General features: G+C 40.0%; 1 protein-coding gene across 2 annotated transcripts; it reads left to right on the top strand.

The window, feature by feature from the left end:
- Positions 1-2,320: 2,320 nt before the first annotated feature.
- Positions 2,321-19,970, top strand: LOC133228005 (PRAME family member 8-like). Of its 2 annotated transcripts, XM_061383233.1 has the most exons (5): positions 2,321-2,404; positions 2,678-2,732; positions 16,466-16,776; positions 17,132-17,704; positions 19,052-19,970. In XM_061383233.1, the coding sequence occupies exons 3-5, from the start codon at positions 16,490-16,492 to the stop codon at positions 19,602-19,604; spliced, it is 1,413 nt and encodes a 470-aa protein (XP_061239217.1). In that variant the 5' UTR covers positions 2,321-2,404; positions 2,678-2,732; positions 16,466-16,489; the 3' UTR covers positions 19,605-19,970. The 2 variants fall into 2 exon arrangements, with proteins under 2 accessions (XP_061239217.1, XP_061239218.1); XM_061383234.1 differs by lacking the exon at positions 2,321-2,404 and having other exon boundaries at positions 2,548-2,732.
- The last annotated feature ends 2,335 nt before the right edge of the window (positions 19,971-22,305 follow it).

The raw sequence follows: 22,305 nt of genomic DNA, 5'->3' as shown, positions 1-22,305 counted from the left end.
CTCGTTGGGACCCCATGGACTGTAGCCCACCAGGCTGTTCTGTTCATGGGATTAGCCAGGAGAGAATACTGGAGTGGGCAGGCATTCCTTTTTCCAGGGGATCTTCCCAACCCAGGGATTGAACCTAGGTCTCCTACACTGCAGGCAGATTCTTTACCATCTGAGCCACAATGTAAGCCCCCTGAGGCAACTCTTACCTCCTGGATTATTTATTTGTCTGTTCAGTGGTTTAATAGACACAAAAGGGAACATACTCAGTGTGCAATGAACTATTGGAATGAAGAGCTCTTAGCAGGGCTCTTACTGCTGATTCAAGCCTTCACTTTGGGCGTGGGTATTCTTCATGCTTCTACCAGTCAGTGTATACATCACAGTTTTTTGCCACTGTGTGTGCTTTAGTGCCAAAGGAAAGGTCCCCACTTCTGCAAGATGTTTTCCCTACATCCAAAAAGGTCGAGACTGGTTCTCACTGTTTCATGCCTGTCATGGGTAAGTAGTGGTCCTTATTGATATAATTGAGTTGTGGCCAGACATGCAAATTCCTTTTAACAAAATGCTAAAATAACAAAACATTTAACATGGATTTTTTTATTTCCATACCACATTTCAGTATTGTATCATTTTGGGTGGTTGGTCACATCAGAATTGGCTGTTAATTCCCATTACAATTCCAGTTCCTCTCTATCAGAAAAGTCAAAGACAGCTTGTCTGGTTATCAGAATTTTCAAATATATAATAAATATATGTTATGTTTTACAAATAACTCAGAGTGGGCACTCCCTATCCTAGTTCATCATCCTCAAATTCAACCAACTACATATGATGTAGACCAAATTCACTGTTAAAAAGAAATCCTCATCTAAGTTAGTCTGAGCAGTTCAACCATGTTGAACTTATTCAAGATTCACCTGTCATATAGACAGGTAAAGAGAGGCTTATATGGTTATAGAGGCTTAATAGTCCCACTGTCTGCTGTCTGTTGCCTAGAGAACTAGAACAAAGTGTGGTTTAGTTCAGACCTTATCTTAAGTTTGAAAAACAATGGAAGTGATGGTGTAGCACTAAGTCAAGGCTAAAGGCCTGAGAACAAAGGCACCACTTGTGTATGTCCTGGAGTTTCAAGGTTCAGGAATCAGAAGCTCCAGTATTCATGGCTAAAGAGAGGGAGAGGGAGAGCAGTAGCCCTCGTTCCATCAGGCCCCCACAGGATAAGACGATGCCCTCCCACACTGGTGAGGGCTGATCTCCTGACTCCGTCTACTGAGTCCACGCTATTCTCCTCCAAGAATTCCCTTTCAGATTCCCCCAGAATTAGTGTTTGATCTCAGATCTTGGCATCTCATCTCACAATGAAGCTGACACATAAATTTAATCTTCACAGGGTGTCTAAACAAAATGCAACCAAATAAAGTTTCCCTGCTAAGGATTCAGAGGCTGCAATTGTTTATTCTGAGGAAGAGGGGCATATAGGGCTGGGATATAGCTCATAGGCAGAGCTTTGTTTTCCCCACGATGAATATAATGATGCACACACTGTTTATGGGATTTTTAGTAGGATCCAGTGAGATATTACTTGTTGAGGACTTGGCTCAGGAGTTGTTGAGCAAGAGCTCCTTATTGTGTAAGAACTCCATAATGCTTTTTATCCTCCCAAGCTTCTCCCTCCTAGTGAATAGCATAAGTCTTTATCCTTCTACTGCTTACAACGCGGAGGAAAGCAAAACCCAGAGACTGATATTGGACTCACGTATTACATGTGGTCACCAATACATGATGGTTCACTTAAGCTGATCCAGTAGCTTGTGAAGGGGGGATGGGGGTGGGAGGAAATAAGAGACTGGATTCATCTTCAGTGACAGACATTCTGAGCTCTAGGTCTCCTAGGCCACCTGCTGGTAGATCATAGAAATGATCACCTGCTGGTAGAAGATAGAAATCAGTTTTCTGTTCAAGATGGTATACTTTAGAATTTTTAATAATTCTTGACATCGTGGAACTTCCCTGGTGGTCCACTGGGTACGACTCCATGCTCCCAATTCAGGGGCCCTGGGTTCAATACCTGGTTAGGGAAATAGATCGCATATCCCGCAACTAAATATTCGCCTGCCACAACTAAAAGATGCCTCAGGGGCACAAGGGAGAGCAAAGATCCTGCATGCATGATTAAGACCCAGCACAGCCAAATAATCAAAATAATAAATATATTTTAAAAAATTGGGCTGTCCTGTACATGCCACTTGAGTACAAATATTTGCACAGTGATGTAAACCTCCAATCCAGCAGATGTCGCCATTCCCCAGGGTCGTAGCCGAGGAGCTGGTCGGGAATGCAAGAAGCAGCCATCTTCCACGTTTGCCACCCTTCGCGTGAACAAGGGAACAAGATTTGACCCCAGAGAGCTGAGGTGCATATGAAAGGAATGGATTCAGTGAGCCCAGGGGCTTGTATCTTGCCATACATACAATGTTAAATTCCTTATCTTGATATCTTTTTTTTTTTTTTTTAACCTCACAATAATCTTTGATGTTACTGCCTGCTCCCTTTGTTACAAACTTGTAAATAGCCTGACTCCCCCTCCTGCCTCCTTGGAGCAGTTTTCTCAGAGCCTCTGAGATGCTGTCTCCTGGGCTTGGGTCCTAAACATTCCGAACCAAGTAAAATAATTCTCTACTTTCAGGTGGTGACTTTCAGGTGTTTTAGTCGACAGTTTTCATCTAACGCCTGGAACTCAGGTGAGTGGGGACAGGACACTGTGGGTTGGGAAAAGGTCTTGGAAGAGCATGTAAAATGACAAGAAATGCACAACTTAAAATGTGACAAATATGTTTTACTTGGTGACTTTACAGAAGATTATGGCCAGAAAGGTGGCTTCTCAGATTGCTCTGAGGAACTAAAAGTTATAAGGAGGAAAAAAAGTTATATGGGAAAGCCAGATTATGTAAAGTCATTTCCTGAAAAAACATTCGGAAAACATCAAAAGATTACTTCATATGATAAAAATGATACATCTCAATGATTTTCATGCTTTTTAAAAATTGTTATTTATTTATGTACTTTTTGAGGGGGGCAGGGAGGCTGTACGGGGTCTTCTTTGCTGAGTGCAGCCTTTCTCTTGTTCTGGCAAGCAGGGGTTACTCTCTAGTTGAAATGCATTGGTTTCTCATTTTGCTGGCTTCTTTCATTGCAGAGCATGGGCTCCAGGGCATGTGGGCTTCAGTAGTCACAGGTCTCAGGCTATAGTCGAGTGCTCAGGAGTTATGGAGCGTGGGTTTAGTTCCTCCACAGCATATGGAATCTTCCCAGACCAGGGTTCCAAGCTGTATCCCTTGCACTGACAGGTGGATTCTTTTATTTTTTTTTAATTTGTTTTTTCATTGAAGCATAATTTCTTTACAGAATTTTGTTGCTTTTCTGTCAAACCTCAACATGAATCAGCCATAGGTATACGCATGTCTCCTCCCTTTTGAACCTCGCTCCCATTTCCCACCCCATCTTAGCCTTCTAGGGTGATACAGAGGCCCTGTTTGAGTTCCCTGAAACATACAGCAAATTCCTATTGGCTATCTATTTTACATATGGTAATGTAAGTTTACATGTTACTCTCTCCATTCGTCTCACCCTCTCTTCCCCTCTCCTCATGTCCATAAGTCTGTTCTCTATGTCTGTTTCTGCTTTGCTGCCCTGCAAATAAATTCTTTGATGCCATCTTTCTAGATTCTGTATATATGCATTAGTATACCATATTTATCTTTCTCTTTCTGACTTACTTCACTCAGTATAATAGGCTCTAGTTTAATCCATCTCATTAGAACTGATTCAAATGCGTTCCTTTTTATGGCTGAGTAATATTCCATTGTGTATATGTACCACAACTTCTTTATCCTTTCATCTGTTGATGGACATCTAGGTTGCTTCCATGCTCTAGCTATTGTAAATAGGGCTTCAGTGAACATTGGAGTACGTATGTCTTTTTCAATTTTGGTTTCCTCAGGGTATATGCCCAGGAGTGGGATTGCTGGGTCATATGGTGGTTTTATTCCTAATTTTTTTAATGGAATCTCCATACCATCTTCCATAGTGGCTGTATCAATTTACATTCCCACCAGCAGTGCAAGAGGGTTCCCTTTTTTCTATAACCTCTCCAGCATTTATTGTTTGTAGACTTTTTGATGATGGCCATTCTGACTGTTGTGAGGTGATGTCTCATTGTAGTTTTGATTTTCATTTCTCTAATAATGAGTGTTGTTGAGCATCTTTTCATGTGTTTATTAGTCATATGTATGTCTTCTTTGGAAAAATGTCTGTTCAGGTCTTTTCCCCACTTTTTGATTGGATTGTTTGTTTTTCTGGTTTTGAGTTGTATGAGCTGTTTATGTATTTTGGAAATTAATCCTTCGTCAGTTGTTTCATTTGCTATTATTTTCTCCCATTCTGTGGGGTGTCTTTTCACCTTGCTTATAATTTCCTTTGCTGTGCATAAGCTTTTAAGTTTAATCAGGTCCCAACTGCTTACTTTTGTTTTTATTTCCATCACTCGAGGAGGTGGGTCATAGTGGATCTTGCTTTGATTTATGTCATTGAGTCTTCTGCCTATGTTTTCCTCTAAGAGTTTTATACTTCTGGTCTTACATTTAGGTCTTTAATCTGTTTTGAGTTTATGTTTGTGTATGATGTTAGGAAGTGTTCTAATATCATTCTTTTACATGTCACTGTACAGTTTTCCCAGAACCACTTATTGAAGAGGCTGTCTTTGCCCTATTGTATATTCTTGCCTCCTGTGTCAAAAATAAGGTACCCATAGGTGCATGGGTTTATTTCTGGGCTTTCTATCTTGTTCCATTGGTCTATATTTCTGTTTTTGTGCCAGTACCATACTGTTTTGATGATTGTAGCTTTGTAGAATAATCTGAAATCAGAAAGGTTGATTCCTCCACCTCCAATATTCTTTCTCAAGAATGCTTTGGCTATTTGGGGTCTTCTGTGTTTCAATATAAATTTTGACTTATTTTTTTCTAGTTTTGTTAAAAGTGGCATTGGTAATTTGATAGGGGTCTCATTGAATCTATAGATTGCGTTTGAATCTATAGTATACTCATTTTCACAATACTGATTCTTCCTAACCAGGAATATCTCTCCATCTTTTATGTCATCTTTGATTTCTTTCATCAGTGTCTTATAATTTTCTGCATACAGTTATTTTGTCTCCTTGGGTAGGTTTATTCCTAGATATTTTAATCTTTTTGTTGCGAGGTGAATGGGATTGATTTCTTAATTTCTCTTTCTGATTTTTCATTGTTAGAATATAGGAATGCAAGTGATTTCTGTGTATTGATTTTGTATCCTGTGACTTTGCTAAATTCACTCTTTAGCTCTAGTAATTTTCTGATTAGGGTTTTCTATGCACAGTGTCATGTTACCTGCAAACAGGTGAGAGCTTTACTTCTTCTTTTCTGATCTGGATTCCTTTTATTTCTTTTTCTTCTCTGAATGCTTTAGCTATGACTTCCAGAACTATGTTGAATATTAGTGGTGAAAGTGGACATGCTTATCTTGTTCCTGATCTTAGGGGGAATGGTTTCATTTTTTCACCACTGAGAATAATGTTTGCTGTAGGCTCTTCATATATGACCTTTACTATGTTGAGGTAGGTTCCTTCTATGCCCATTTTTTGAAGAGTTTTCATCATAAATGGGTGCTGAATTTTGTCAAAGCCTTTTTCTGCATTATTGAGATTATCATATGGTTTTTATCTTTCAATTTGTTAATATGGTGTATCACATTGATTTGCATATGTTGAAGAATCCTTGCATCCCTGGAATAAACCCAACTTGATCATGGTGTATGAGCTTTTTGATGTGTTGCTGAATTCTGTTTGCTAAGATTTTGTTGAGGATTTTTGAATCTATGTTCATCAGTGATACTGGCTTGTAGTTTTCTTTTTTGTGTGTGTTATCTTTGTCTGGTTTTAGTATCTGGGTGATGGTGGCCTCCTAGAATGAGTTTGGAAGTGTTCCTTCCTCTGTAATTTTTGGAAAGAGTTTTAGAAGGATAAGCATTAGCTCTTCTCCAAATGCTTGATAGAATTCTCCTGTGAAGCTATCTGGTTCTGGGCTTTTGTTTTTTGGGAAATTTTTGATCACAGTTTCAATTTCAGTGCTTATAATTGGGTTGTCTCTAATTTCTATTTCTTCCTGGTTTAGTCTTGCAAGATTGAACTTTTCTAAGAATCTGTCCATTTCTTCCAGGTTATCCATTTTATTGCCATATAGTTGTTCATAATAGTCTCTTATAATCCTTTGTATTTCTGCATTGTCTGTTGTAACCTCTCCTTTTTCATTTCTAATTTTGTTGATTTGATTCTTCTCTCTTTTTTGCTTGATGAGTCTGGCTAAAAGTTTGTCAATTTTATTTATCTTCTCAAAGAACCAGCTTTTAGTTTTATTAATCTTTACTGTTGTTTCTTTCATTTCTTTTTCATGTATTTCTGCTCATATCTTTATGATTTCTTTTCTTCTACTAATTTTGGGTTTTTGTTCTTCTTTTTCCAATTGTTTTAGGTGTAAAGTTAGGTTGTCTATTCGATGTTTTTCTTGTTTCTTGAGGTAAGATTGTATTACTATAAACTTCCCTCTTAGAACTGCTTTTGCTGCATCCCATAGGTTTTGAGTTGTCTTGTTTTCATTGTCATGTTTTTCTATGAATTTTTTTATTTCCTTTTGGATTTCTTCAATAACGTGTTCATTATTTAGAAATGTATTGTTTAATCTCTATGAGTTTGTGATTTTTACAGTTTTTTTTTTCTTGTAATTGATATCTAGTTTCATAGCATTGTGGTCAGAAAAGATGCTTGATATGATTTCAATTTTATTAAATTTACTGAGGTTTGATTTGTGATCCAAGATGTATTCTATTCTAGAGAAAGTTCCATGAGCATTTGAGAAGGTATATTCATCTGCATTTGGATGGAATGTCCTGAAGATATCAATGAGATCCATCTTGTCTAATCTATCATATAAGACTTGTGGGTCCTTATTAATTTTCTATCTTGATGATCTGTCCATTGATATGAGTTGGGTGTTAAAGTCTCCTACTATTGCTGTGTTACTATCAATTTCTCCTTTTATGTCTGTTAGTGTTTGTCTTATGTATTGAGGTGCTCCTATATTGGGTGCATCAGTTCAGTTCAGTTCAGTTGCTCAGTCATATCTGACTCTTTGTGACCCATGAACCGCAGCATGCCAGGCCTCCCTGTCCATCACCAACTCCTGGAGTTCACCCAAACTCATGTCCATTGAGTCAATGATGCCATCCAACCATCTCATCCTCTGTCGTCCCCTTCTCCTCCTGCCCTCAATCTTTCCCAGCATCAGGGTCTTTTCAAATGAGTCAGCTCTTCGCATCAGGTAGCCAAATTATTGAAGTTTCAGCTTCAATGTCAGTCCTTCCAATGAACACCCAGGACTGATCTCTTTTAGAATGGACTGGTTGGATCTCCTTGCAGTCCAAGGGACTCTCAAAAGTCTTCTCCAGCACCACAGTTCAAAATCATCAATTCTTCGGTGCTCAGCCTTCTTCACAGTCCAACTCTCTCACATCCATACATGACCACAGGAAAAACCATAGCCTTGACTAGATGGACCTTTGTTGGCAAAGTAATGTCTCTGCTTTTGAATATGCTATCTAGGTTGGTCATAACTTTCCTTCCAAGGAGTAAGTGTCTTTTAATTTCATGGCTGCAATCACCATCTGCCGTGATTTTGGAGCCCCAAAAATAAAGTCTGACACTGTTTCCACTGTTTCTCCATCTATTTGCCACGAAGTGATGAGACTGGATGTCATGATCTTAGTTTTCTGAATATTGAGCTTTAAGCCAACTTTTTCATTCTCCTCTTTCACTTTCATAAAGAGGCTCTTTAGTTCTTTTTCACTTTCTGCCATAAGGGTGGTGTCATCTGCATATCTGAGGTTATTGATATTTCTCCTGGCAATCCTGACTCCAGCTTGAGCTTCTTCCAGCCCAGTGTTTCTCATGATGTACTCTGCATATAAGTTAAATAAGCAGGGTGACAATATACAGCCTTGACATACTCCTTTTCCTATTTGGAACCAGTCTGTTGTTCCATGTTCAGTTCTAATTGTTGCTTCCTGACCTTCATACAGATTTCTCAAGAGGCAGGTCATGTGATCTGGTATTCCTATCTCTTTCAGAATTTTCTACAGTTTATTGTGATCCACACAGTCAAAAGTTTTGGCATAGTCAATAAAGCAGAAATTGATGTTTTTCTCGAACTCTCTTGCTTTTTCGATGATCCAGCAGATGTTGGCAATGTGGTTTCTGGTTCCTCTGCCTTTTCTAAAACCAGCTTGAACATCTGGAAGTTCATGGTTCACATATTTCTGAAGCCTGGCTTGGAGAATTTTGAGCATTACTTTACTAGCGTGTGAGATGACTGCAATTGTGAGGTAGTTTGAGCATTCTTTGGCATTGCCTTTCTTTGGGACTGGAATGAAAACTGACCTTTTCCAGTCCTGTGGCCACTGCTGAGTTTTCCAAATTTGCTGACATATTGAGTTCAGAACTTTCAAAGCATCATCTTTCAGGATTTGAAATAGCTCAACTGGAATTCCATCACCTCCACTGGCTTTGTTCATAGTGATGCTTCCTAAGGCCCACCTGACTTCCCATTCCAGGATGTCTGGCTCTAGGTGAGTGATCACAGCATCATGATTATCTGTGTCATGAACATCTTTTTTGTATAGTTTTTCTGCGTATTCTTGCTACCTCTTCTTAATATCTTCTGCTTCTGTTAGGTCCATAGCATAGATATTTACAATTGTTTTGTCTTCCTCTTGGATTGATCCCTTGATCATTATGTAGCGTTCTTCCTTATCTCTTGTAATCTTTATTTTAAGGTCTACTTTTTCTGATATGATGATTGCTACTCCAGCTTTCTTTTGCTTTTCATTTGCATGGAATATATTTTTCCATCCTCTCACTTTCAGTGTGTGTATGTCTTTAGGTCTGAAGTGGGTTTCTTATAAACAGCATATATGTGTGTCTTGTTTTTGTATCCATTCAGCCTGTCTCCATTTACATTTAAAGTGATTTTATATGTGTGTGTGTATATATATATATATGTATACATATTTGTTTCTATTGCCTTATTCTTAATTGTTTGAGCTTTGTTTTTGTAGATCTTTTTCTTCTTTTGTATTTTCTGACACTATAACTCCCTTTAACATTTGTTGTAAAGCTGGTTTGGTGGTTCTGAATTCTGTTAACTTTTGCTTGTCTGAAAAGCTGTTTATTTTGAATGAGATCCTTTTGAATGAGATCAATTTTGAATGAGATCCTTTCAGTAGAGTAATCTTGGTTATAGATTTTCCCCTTTCAGTACTTTAAATATGTCCTGCCATTCCATTCTGGCCTGCAGAGTTTCTGCTGAATAATCAGCTGTTAAATTTATGGGGTTTCCCTTGTATGTTGCTTGTTGCTTTTCCTTTGTTGCTTTTAATATTCTTTCTTTGTGTTTAATCTTTTTAGTTTGATTAGTATGTATCTTGGCATGTTTCTCCTTGGGTTTATCCTGTATGTGACTCTTTGCACCTCTTGGACTTGATTGACTATTTCCTTTTCCATGTTGGGGAAATTTTCAACTATAATCTCTTCAAAAATTTTCTCATACCCTTTCTTTTTCTCTTCTTCTTCTGGGACCCCTATAATTTGAATGTTGGTACATTTAATATTGTCCCAGAGATCTCTGAGACTATTCTCAGTTCTTTTCATTCTTTTTACTTTATTCTCCTCTTCAGCAGTTATTTTCACCATTTCATCTTACAGCTCACTGATCTATTCTTCTGCTTCAGATATTCTTCTATTTATTCTTTCTAGAGTATTTTTAATTTCTGTAATTATGTTGTTTGTCTGTGTATGTTTAGTCTTTAGTTCTTCTAGGTCTTTGTTAATTGGCAGGTGGATTCTTAACCACTGGAACACCAGGGAAGTTCCTTTTCATGCTTTTTTTATGTACGGAAAGAGGCAGGAGCCTGAACTTACTGAAGTCCATGTGATATATATATCAATATGAATATGATATGCATTAGCAAAAGTCTGGACTTATTGAAGTCCATATGATATGCATATGGCCCATATCCATATGATACACATCTTAACTACCTCAGGACACCATCCTGTTTTCTCCTGCTTGAATTCCCCTTGGGGCATACTGTTTTGGGGGCAGCTGCAGTGGATGATGGCCTTTTGGCTTCAACATCCTTTGTTTACTGAAATAGCAACTGAAATATTTGTCTCTAAGGAAAAGCTTAAGAGAAGACTGGAAGTGGAGATGAGTTTTTCAGTCACTCAGTCATGTCCAACTCTTTTCAACCCCATGGAATATCTTTCACCATCTCGCAGAGTTTGTCACACTCATGTCCACTGAGTCGGTGATGCCATCCAACCATCTCATCCTCTGTCGCCCCCTTCTCCTCCTGCCTTCAATCCTTCCCAGCATCAGAGTCTTTTCCAGTGAATCAGCTCTTTGCATCAGGTGGCCAAAGTATTGGAGCTTGAGCTTCAGCATCAGTCCTTTGAATGAATATTCAGGGTTGATTTCCTTTTGGATTGGCTAGTTTGATCTCCTTGCTGTTGAAGGGACTCTTGAGTCTTCTCTAGCCTCTCATTTTGAAAGCATGAATTCTTCAGCACTCAGCCCTCTTTGTGGTCTAACTCTCACATCTGTACATAGCTACTGGAAAAACCATAGTTTGACTATATGGACTTTGTCAGCAAAGTGACTTCTCTGCCTTGTAATATGCTGTCTGGTTTCTTCATAGCTTTTCTTCCAAGGAGCAACGATCTTTTAATTTTGTGACTGCAGTCACTGTCCACAGTGATTCTGGAGCCCAAGAAAGTAAAGTTTGTCTCTATTTTCATTTTTTCCCCATCTATTTACCATGAAGTGATGGGACTAGATACCATGATCTTAATTTTTTGAATGTTGAGTTTTAAGCCAGTTTTTTCACTTTCTGCTCTTTCACTTTCATCAAGAAGTTCTTTAATTCCTCTTTGCTTTCTGCCATTATGGTGGTATCATCTGCATATTTGAAGATATTGCTATTTCTTCCAGTAATCTTGATTCCAGCTTGAGCTTCATCCAGCCCTGGATTTCCCATGATGTACTCTCAGATCAGATCAGTCGCTCAGTCTTGTCCGACTCTTTGCAACCCCATGAATCGCAGTACGCCAGGCCTCCCTGTCCATCACCACCTCCCAGAGTTCACTCAGACTCACGTCCATCGAGTCAGTGATGCCATCCAGCCATCTCATCCTCTGTCGTCCCCTTCTCCTCCTGCCTTCAATATTTCCCAGCATCAGGGTCTTTTCCAATGAGTCAACTCTTCGCATGAGTGGCCAAATTACTGGAGTTTCAGCTTCAGCATCATTCCTTCCAAAGAAATCCCAGGGCTGATCTCCTTCAGAATGGACTGGTTGGATTTCCTTGCAGTCCAAGAGACTCTCAAGAGTCTTCTCCAACACCACAGTTCAGAAGCATCAATTCTTCGGCGCTCAGCCTTCTTCACAGTCCAACTCTCACATCCATACATGACCACTGGAAAAACCATAGCCTTGACTAGACGGACCTTTGTTGGCAAAGTAATGTCTCTGCTTTTCAATATGCTATCTAGTTTGGTCATAATTTTTCTTCCAAGGAGTAAGCATCTTTTAATTTCATGGCTGCAGTCACCATCTGCAGTGATTTTGGAGCCCCCCAAAAATAAAGTCTGACACTGTTTCCACTGTTTCCCCATCCATTTCCCATGAAGTGATGGGACCGGATGCCATGATCTTCATTTCTGAATATTGAGCATTAAGCCAACTTTTTCACTCTCCACTTTCACTTTCATCAAGAGGATTTTTAGTTCCTCTTCATTTTCTGCCATAAGGGTGGTGTCATCTGCATATCTGAGGATATTGATATTTCTCCCAGCAATCTTGATTCCAGCTTGTGTTTCTTCTAGTCCAGCGTTTTTCATGATATACTCTGCATATAAGTTAAATAATCAGGGTGACAATATACAGCCTTGACATACTCCTTTTCCTATTTGGAACCAGTCTGTTGTTCCATGTCCAGTTCTAACTGTTGCTTCCTGACCTGTATACAGATTTCTTAAGAGGCAGGTCAGGTGGTCTGGTATTCCCATCTTTTGAAGAATTTCCCACAGTTTATTGTGATCCACACAGTCAAAGGCTTTGGCATAGTCAATAAAGCAGATATAGGTGTTTTCCCGGAACTTTCTTGCTTTTTCCATGATCCAGTGGATGTTGGCAATTTGGTCTCTGGTTCCTTTGCCTTTTCTAAAACCAGCTTGAACATCAGAAAGTTCACGGTTCACGTATTGCTGAAGCCTGGCTTGGAGAATTTTGAGCATTACTTTACTAGCATGTGAGATGAGTGCAATTGTGCGGTCGTTTGAGCATTCTTTGGCATTGCCTTTCTTTGGGATTGGAATGAAAACTGACCTTTTCCAGTCCTGTGGCCACTGCTGAGTTTTCCAAATTTGCTGACATATTGAGTTCAGAACTTTCACAGCATCATCTTTCAGCATTTGAAATAGCTCAACTGGAATTCCATCACCTCCACTAGCTTTGTTCGTAGTGATGCTTTCTAAGGCCCATTTGACTTCACATTCCAGGATGTCTGGCTCTAGGTCAGTGATCACACCATCGTGAATATCTGGGTTGTGAAGATCTTTTTTGTACAGTTCTTCTGTGTATTCTTGCCATGTCTTCTTAATATCTTCTGCTTCTGTTAGGTCCATACCATTTCTGTCCTTTATCGAGCCCATCTTTGCCTGAAATGTTCCCTTGGTATCTCTGATTTTCTGGAAGAGATCTGTAGTCTTTTCCATTCTGTTGTTTTCCTCTATTTCTTTGCATTGATGGCTGAGGAAGGCTTTCTTATCTCTTCTTGCTATTCTTTGGAACTCTGCATACAGATGCTTATATCTTTCCTTTTCTCCTTTGCTTTTTGCTTTTCTTCTTTTCACAGCTATTTGTAAGGCCTCCCCAGACAGCCATTTTGCTTTTTTGCATTTCTTTTCCATGGGGATGGTCTTGATCCCTGTCTCCTGTACAATGTCAGGAACCTCAGTCCATAGTTCATCAGGCACTCTATCTATCAGATCTAGGCCCTTAAATCTATTTCTCACTTCCACTGTATAATCATAAGGGATTTGATTTAGGTCATACCTGAATGGTCTAGTGGTTTTCCCTACTTTCTTCAATTTCAGTCTGAATTTGATAATAAGGAGTTCATGATCTGAGCCACAGTCAACTCCTGGTCTTGTTTTTGTTGACTGTATAGGGCTTCTCCATCTTTGGCTGCAAAGAATATAATCAATCTGATTTCGGTGTTGACCATCTGGTGATGGTCCATGTGTAGAGTCTTCTCTTGTGTTGTTGGAAGAGGGTGTTTGTTATGACCAGTGCATTTTCTTGGCAAAACTCTATTAGTCTTTGCCCTGCTTCATTCCGTATTCCAAGGCCAAATTTGCCTGTTACTCCAGGTGTTTCTTGACTTTCTACTTTTGCATTCCAGTCCCCTATAATGAAAAGGACATCTTTTGTGGATATTAGCTCTAATATCTAATATCGGACACGACTGAGCGACTGAACTGAACTGAACTGATGCCTTTTGTGATGTTGGGTTCAGTGTTGCTACATTTTTCTTTAAATATTTTTCTGCTAAGGGACAGTGGAGAGGAAATTGTGATATAAAACATGGGATTCTTTTCCTCTAGCAACAAATTTTCTTTGTTAAAACACTGTGTGTGGAATATATTTGGCCATCCTGTAACCTCTAGTATGAGAAAAGTGGTCAGCAAGGAACTCTAACGTGACTTACAATGACAGGGAAATGAATGTCTTTGTTGTTCTAGACCTGAGACCAATGTTGGTTTGTTAGCCTGATGTTGATGTTGCTGGGGCTGGAATTGCCTTTGCATCCCCACAGTCCTGTCATTCCAGGTATAAAATTTGAATTTCACAAGAAACATTTGCCATATGAATAGGATTTTGTTGCAAGTGCTATTCGGTACTTGATGTTTCTTTTTACTTAATGTTATGACCATCTCAAGTCTAATATGACCTAACAGACTCCTTACTTTCTTTCTCCGTACCTGATCCTTTCCCATCGTCCTCAATCTTAGTAAGTCACAATTAAATCTTGGAGGTTCCTTGAAGCCTCTGTTATCCTTCTGTTTAAACTTCCCTGTAAGAGCAAAGTGCTTCTGATTCAGCCCCTAGAAAAACCCTGGGCCACTCAAGTGCAACCCCTGACTCGCAGCCAGGTACAGCAAAGTATCCCCTGCTGGTGTCTTGCTCCCTTGTTAATCCTTGCAACATGATCCAGCAGCAACCAGGGGAACTGGGAAATAGACAGCAAATCATGTCTTTACCCTACTCACAAAATAAGTATCAGAATAAGTCAAGTAATATCCATGTAATATCAAAAAATATGTAGAAGAGACCAATGGGATTATGGTTCAGCTCCCAGGATTCCAGGAATATGCCTGGGATTAATTGCTATCTTGGCTGCATCCTCTGTGTGAAGAACCTAAAAGACAATGGTTACTGGTAGCAGCAGGCACAGTGAAAACAAGGTTAGCTGTGACTGATTCACATTCCCGCCACCTGGTCTCTGAGTTCCCAAAGAACCCACAGTGACCACCCTCACTGATTCTCAGGTGTGCAAATGTCCTTCACAGAGTTGGTCATGACTCCTTCCACTCAGATTCTCAGATTTAGTCTTTTCAAGTCAATTTGATGTCCTGAACTCAACATTCTAGCAGGAAACACCCTCAAAGATGACTGTCTCCTCTTAGCCACTCCTGTTTAGTTTCTAAATATCACCCAAAGAAAAGCCTTTAGTGTCCTTCTTTCCAAGAGAAAAACAAACAAACAAAACCACATGCATGAGGCTGTTTGAGTCATTCACAGGGCCCCTTTAGGAAGGGCCACCACCACACTGCCCAGCACCCACCCTTAGTTCTCACAGGATTGACCAGATGTTCTCTGTCAGCAATTAAGCCTGGAGGGCCAGTGACATCTCCAGTTGCAAGCCCCTGTGAATAAACTCATAATCTGCCATTTCCCATATAAGACCTAAGTGTGAACTTGAAACAAATAAGAGTTTATTTTGTTTCCTTTGGAAATAACACCACTGCTTTTATGAAGCTGCTTTAATTCTAGGACATTTAATAATTTTAATTTGGACAAAAATCATGCAACAATGAGGTTTTCCAGACATTGTCTTGGGTTTTGTTTTTTTGTATAATATTTGGGACACATAATCCCTTCCCTTACTCCCACCCAGGAATACAACTATCCATATTAGCAAAACTCAATCCTATTTTGTGGAGTGAACCAATGAAAAAGTCCTAGGTCCCACCCCCTCCCTCAATCATCTGGAGATATACTGTAACCCAATCAGCATTAACCTGAGAGAATTTGTGGAATCTAATCAGGTAATGACTTCTAATTGGAAGTTAGCAGTTGAAAGGAGGGCAGATGTGATTAGAAAGTTCTATAAAAGCCTCAAACACCAAAGAAGAGACTCAGAAACTTCTCAATGTTGAGTCACTGCCTGTGTTCTCGCCCAGGACTGAGGTCTGAGCAGCCCTAGAACCACATCTGAGCCTCAGGGAATAACCTCAGGGAAGATATTCTGCCAATGGTCAGTGTGTACTGACAGGTGGGATGCGATCTGACATGACAGGAAGAGTTTTCCTTTTCTTTTGGTTAAACAAATTAAAGGCTTTCCTTTTGCCTCAAAGTGAAGCTTTGCCTTCATCCTAAACATTTGATTTTGGCTTTGGCTTATATCATTTAAATGTCTTATGAAACAGTTCTTCTTGTTAATAAAAGACATCTAACTATTGGAAATGCTATTTCTTGACATTTAAAGTTTTTACTTTATGCACAAATTGCATTGCTTTTAAAAGGTATCTCCTTAATCCTTCCCAGTAAAGTTAACTTTGGAAACTGAGGACTGAAGCTGTGTTCCACATGAACTTCTTGCCCCATAATTTGGGCTGAACATGATACTTTAAAGGTTTTCACCCAAGAGAAAGGGAGTCAACTTGTTCAGTCTCCTGATACAAAGGTGCAAGAGGGACATGCAGTAAGCAAACAATGAAGGAAATGGAGGAGCTATTGGTTGCCTTTCTGTCTTCTTGGTACTTGTGAGATTCTCGCTGTAGTGCCAGAAGAGGCAGAGCTATAGCTTAGTGCCACCAAATCTAGCCTGGAAGCCTGACAAACTGAGTTTCTTCCTTTCTGGTTCATCGTTTCCACGGTGATGACTTTGCCTCTGATTTGATTTCCCTGAAGAATGGGGAGAGAGACCACTCTTTGGGTATGACTGACCTGAGAAGGATGCTTTGTTCCCTTGCATTTTCACAGGATTCCATTAAGAGAAGAGTCAGGATGAGTGCTCACAACCCACCCAGACTTGTGAACTTGGCAGCAATGAGCCTGTTGAGAGATGAGGCCTTGGCCATCTGGTCTTTGGAGTATCTGCCCATGGAGCTCTACCCAACACTATTCATGGCCGCCTTCTCTCTCAGACGCAGTGAGACCATGATGGCCATGGTGCAAACCTGGCCCTTTGCCCGCCTGCCTCTAGGGGGGCTGATGAAGAAGCCTCACCAAGAAACCTTAGAAGCAGTGCTGGATGGACTTGATGTCCTGCTGGCCCAGAAGGTTCAGCCCAGGTGAGTCTGATCCAGATAGCCTGGCAGGGTCTTGGGTGTCCTGGAAGGGACTGCCGGTGTCAGGGAGAGTGAATGACCAAAGGGCAGACCAGAGACTTCTGAAAAAGCTCAGAAGCCTTGAGCACTGCTGAGATCACATTGGGAAATACCTTGCAAAAGTGTACTAGGAAGGATGGAAGACGAAAAGGACTGGAGGAAAGTGAGCAAGAGAGGAAAGAGAAAAGACAGAAGGTGATATCAGGAATGTGAAGTCAAAGCAAAGATGGGAAGTTAGAATGTTGCCTAAATTCTGAGGCTGTAGTTTCATTCAGTGTACATTTTAAAGACTCTCACCCGATCTTCTGTTTCCCCATAGGAAGTGCAAACTGCGGGTGCTGGACTTGAGAAATACTGGCCAGGACTTCTGGAACATGTGGTCTGGAGACAAGTACCATGTGACCTCAAGTTCACTTATGGCATCAGTGGCTAAGGACATGCCAAGGACAAAGCACTCCTTGGCTCCCTTGGAGATGTACGTAGATCTTTGTCTCAAGGAAAATACCTGGGGCAAATGTATCACCTACCTCTTCACGTGGGTGGAGCAGCGGAAAGGCTCCATACACTTGTGCTGTAAGAAGATGAAGATTGTTTCAAGGTCCAGGGAAACTATTAAGAAAGTTTTCCGAATAGTGAAGTTGGACTGTATCCAGGAGGTGGACTTGAATTTCACCCAGAAGCTGTCCTCCCTGGCCAAGTTTGCTCCTCTCCTGGGCAAGATGAGAAATGTTCAGAAACTCCTTCTCTCCCCCATTCATGGGTCTGCTGCTGAGGAACAGGACCATCAGGCTCTTCTGCAATTTACTTCTCAGATCCTCAGACTGCAGTACCTCCGCTATCTCCGTATGGAAGGTCCATCTTTCCTTGAAGGCCGCCTGAACCAGATGCTCAGGTGAGGGGACCAGCCCTGGTTGAACAACAGTGAACACAATAGTAAAGTATCAAGCGCATTGTATCATTTGGTGCTGTACTGTGAAGTGTGGTAGCACATAAGTGGAGCAATCAAGGTGTGAGAAAGCTGGTATAGAAGTTCTGGAAAGAGACATCAGGTTAGGAAGCTACAAATTAGGAGGCATAGGTGTAGTGCGGGCATGTATGTGATTTCTTCTTTGGGAAGAGATATCTCTGTTCGATGACAGGTTATGAAGATGGCATTGACAAGGAAAAACCTAGATCAAGCTAAAAGAACCTTGAAAGCTCTTTTTCCTCATCTGTCAAGCAGAGTACAACATACTCCACTTCCTTAGGAGGATGAATGAAGATAATGGAATGCACTAGAATATGCTCAGTAGAGAGCCTGAGACAGAGTCTCCATCAAGTGTGGACACTACTTGATTTTAGTACTGGGAGATGAGATAAACATGTTTTAATTCACATCCCTTCAGTCCATGCTTGGGTTCCAAATGCCTAAATCTCTGGCCGGGTGAGGCACTTGGAAGATGTGTAGAAACAGTAAGACCCCACACCATGCCCTGGGGTTGCCAATCTTCAGCGACTCCCATCTGGGCATCATCTACATACCTTCTATCCTGTTCACTCTCCTTTTGTCTCTGCTTCATTACTATCATCTACAGAATCATGCATTTCCTGTATATTATTTAGTTACATTATATGCAACCCAAGACCATCTTTACAGATTGGGACTTTAAAAGTAATGAAGCAGAGACAAAAGGAGAGTGAACAATGATAGAAAGTTTGTAGATGATGCCCGGATGAGAGTTGCTGAAGTCTGGCAGCCCCAGGGCATGGTGTGGGGTCTTATTGTTTACACACGTCCTCCAAGTGCCTCACCTGGCCAGAGATACAGGCATCTGGAGCCCAAGCATGGACTGAAGGGATCTGAATTAAAACATGTTTATCTCATCTCCCAGTACTAAAATTAAGTAGTGTCCACACTTGGAGACTCTGTCTCAGGCTCTCTACTGAGCATATTCTAGTGCATTCCATTATCTTCATTCATCTTCCTAAGGAAGTGGAGTATGTTGTACTCTGCTTGATAGATGAGGGAAAAAGAGCTTTCAAGGTTCTTTTTTTTTTTCAAGATTCTTTTAGCTTGATCTAGTCACACATGAAAATTGCAGGACTCAGCCTGGAATGAGTCTGGGCATTCTGGATATTGAATTTTATCAGATGGTAACAACAACTTGGTTTCAGGCCAGTCATTTACCTCTCAAGTGGAGGTCACTTATCACTCTGGTTTCCCAGAACTAATTACTTGTTTTTTATCTTTTTCCTCCAGATGCCTGAAGATCCCTTTGTACAACATCTCAATAACCAACTGCCTGCTTACAGAATTAGACTTGACCCATCTGTCCCAGAGTCCGAAAATGTGTCAGCTAAAGGGCCTGAATCTGAGTGGTGTTACCCTGACCAACTTTTGTCCCAAGCTCATCCAAGGCCTGCTAGAGAAAGTTGCGGGTACTCTTGAAGAGCTGAACTTAAACCTGTGTGGGATCACGGACTCCCTCCTCACGGCTCTTGTGCCTGCCCTAAGCTGCTGCTCCCAGCTCAGGGTCTTCAGCATATGTGGAAACCTCATCTCCATGGCTGTCCTGCAGAGTCTCCTGCGTCACACTGATGGGTTGTCTGCTTTACGTCTAGAGTTTTATCCTGCCCCTCGGGAGAGTTACAGCTCTCTGGGTATTCTTAACCAGGAGAGACTTGCCCAACTAAAAGCTGAGCTTTGGCAGCTCCTTACAGACTTAGGACATCCCAGGAAGATTTGGATTAGCCCCAGCCCCTGTCCTCACTGTGGTGAGGACGTGTGTGATCATCTGAGTCCCAATGCATAATACTGTAATACCTTGCCTAGCTGGTTGCCTCTATCATAAGCTTTCTTCTGGACACTTGGAAACTGAAATCTAGTAGATAGGTATATTATGAAGGGAAAATACACCCATGATTTCTGATACCAGCTCAGTGTCATTGAGAAAAGCAAACGTGATCCAGCAAGGGTGCAGGATTCTAGAAGCATATGTTGACTTGGGGAGTTTGGGATTTATTTAGAGACATGTTTATGGAGTCAAATATGAACCTAAGTTTCTGGAGGTTCAGTTTGAGACACACATGTTTGAGTTATTTCTGTATGCACAATTGTAGAAATGATCAGAAATAAAGAGACCTTCAATGAATAAATGCTGACCATGGTATTATTCTGATTTCTGTGTTTACATCTCATGGATCTCTAGTTACTGATGGTGGTGAGGGAAGCACTTTGTTGACCATGATCTGAAACTCCATCATTCCCTAGTTATATTTTCCCTTTCACTTTCTTTACTTAGTTCTGTGGGTTAATACAAACAACAAAGGAAACATACTCAGTGGTCCTCAACAACACATCTCTGTCATGGGTGGGAACTGATATGCATGTTCCTATGAGAAAAATTCTAAAATCATACAGGCATGAAACATGGTTTTATTACATTTATACTACATTTCAAAAGTATATCTTTTGAATGCTAGTTCATGTCAGTAAAAGTTTCATTTTATTTCCATAACACTTATTGGTCTTCCTTATTGAGGAAGATTAGTATAGCATGTTTTAACATTAGCATATCAGGTTGTATAATAAAATAGCTGTAATACACAACATATAACTTATACTTATCCATCTGTTTCCGCAGCTCCCCACTATCTGCTTCAATCAGCTGCAGATCCATTATAACATATTTATTAAAACTCTGGGTCTCCTGTTTTACTAGTCTATTATGATGCAGAAAATATTTCCCCTTGTTCCCGCTTCTCATATCTAGAGTTGCACTATTATATTCTCTATATGGTTGTAGATACAACTGATGGCCTTAAGATATTTAGCTATGTCTGAAGCCGGGGTTTCCATTGGGTATTGCAGGAGACACTAATTTTATACACTAGATGGGCTATAAGATATATAGCTCACTACATTTATAAATTCATTAGTGTAATGTGAGGAGATGTAACACAGTGAGGAGAGACACAAGACATAAATAAATTGAAAACAAGTTAGGACAAATTAAAGAATGACTAGTGAAATGAGTCGTCGTCTGGTGGCAGTAATTCATCAAGTTCACAGAGGAGCCTGCTGGAGAAGCCAAATTCTGCAGGAATCAGGTAGAAAGAAAAAGATAAATGCTTCATCTTCGTTTACAAAGGCATAGGTTATGAATTTGTTGCAGGTAAAAAGAAAAGTTTTGTGGAAAGCAAAGTTTATTATTAGCATGTGTAAGTACCATTGAGCTGAAGTTGGTGGCATAAATAATGCTTTCCAAACCAGTTTTTGATTTGTTCATTTGTTTTAAAAGAAGGTACAAAGGTTAGTTATTACATGGATGCATTTATCTCCACTTTCTATTTTTTTTTTTTAAATATATGTCCCAAAGTGGCTTTTAATAAAAGTTCTCTAGGGGTGGGAGGTAGGTTCAAGAGGGAGGGAATATATGTATGTTTGTGGCTGATTCATGTTGCTGTACAGAAACCACAACATTGTAAAGAAATTATTCTAACATACAGGGTTATCATTATAACCCTGTATGTGAGACAGCAAAAGAGACACAGAGGTATAGAACAGTCTTTTGGACTCTGTGGGAGAGGGAGAGGGTGGGATGATTTGGGAGAATGGCATTGAAACATGTATAATATCATATAAGAAACGAATCACCAGTCCAGGTTCGATGCAGAATACAGGATTCTTGGGCTGGTGCACTGGCATAACCCAGAGGGATGGTATGGGGAGAGAGGTGGGAGGGGGGTTCAGGATGGGGAACACGTGTACACCCATGGCAGATTCATGTTGATGTATGGCAAAACCGATACAATATTGTAAAGTAATTAGCCTCCAATTAAAATAAATAAATTTAAATTTAAAAAATTAAGAAAAGAAAATGCAGAAACACCAAAAAAAAAGAAATTATTCTCCAAATTAAAATACAATTTTAAAAGAAAGTGAGATCATATTCTTTGCAACTAATGGAATCTTGAAACACAATATCATTTGTACAAAAGTAAAATGCATATTCTCAAAAGTAAAATTTAAAAAATTCTCTAAAGTTTTCCAATTTAGAATTTTCTCCAATTTAAGGATTTATTGATGAGTAGCATTTTAATAACAATTTACACCGATAAAGATGCAACAGGCATTCCACAAGACAGTGCAAATGATGTACCCTTCATAAGCTCTAGAAAGCTCCCTCCCACAAAATGGTCTAAGAAAGTAAAAAGTCCTTTTTATACAAGTTGGTGAAACAAAGATTGAGGTGACAAAGGTCTTTGAAAGTTGGCACTTTCAAAGGCTGCTCGGAATCCCAGTCTATTTGACTGATTGTCAGATGTGCAACATATGTGTACCTTCCTAACGGCAGTGAGCAAGATATCAATAGGGGAAATAAACCACCTAAGATCAGGTAGAACAATTACATCTCAAAGAAATAGGGAGATAAATGCAAGTTACTCCTAAAAGGACTTTTGTTTCTTTAAGGTTAGAATTCTGGAAAAAGTATTTTATCAAGTTGGCTTTTC

This window comes from Bos javanicus, chromosome 16, assembly GCF_032452875.1.
Source record: "Bos javanicus breed banteng chromosome 16, ARS-OSU_banteng_1.0, whole genome shotgun sequence".
In the NCBI taxonomy this organism is placed as follows: domain Eukaryota; kingdom Metazoa; phylum Chordata; class Mammalia; order Artiodactyla; family Bovidae; genus Bos; species Bos javanicus.
This window is presented reverse-complemented; position numbering and strand designations above follow the sequence as displayed.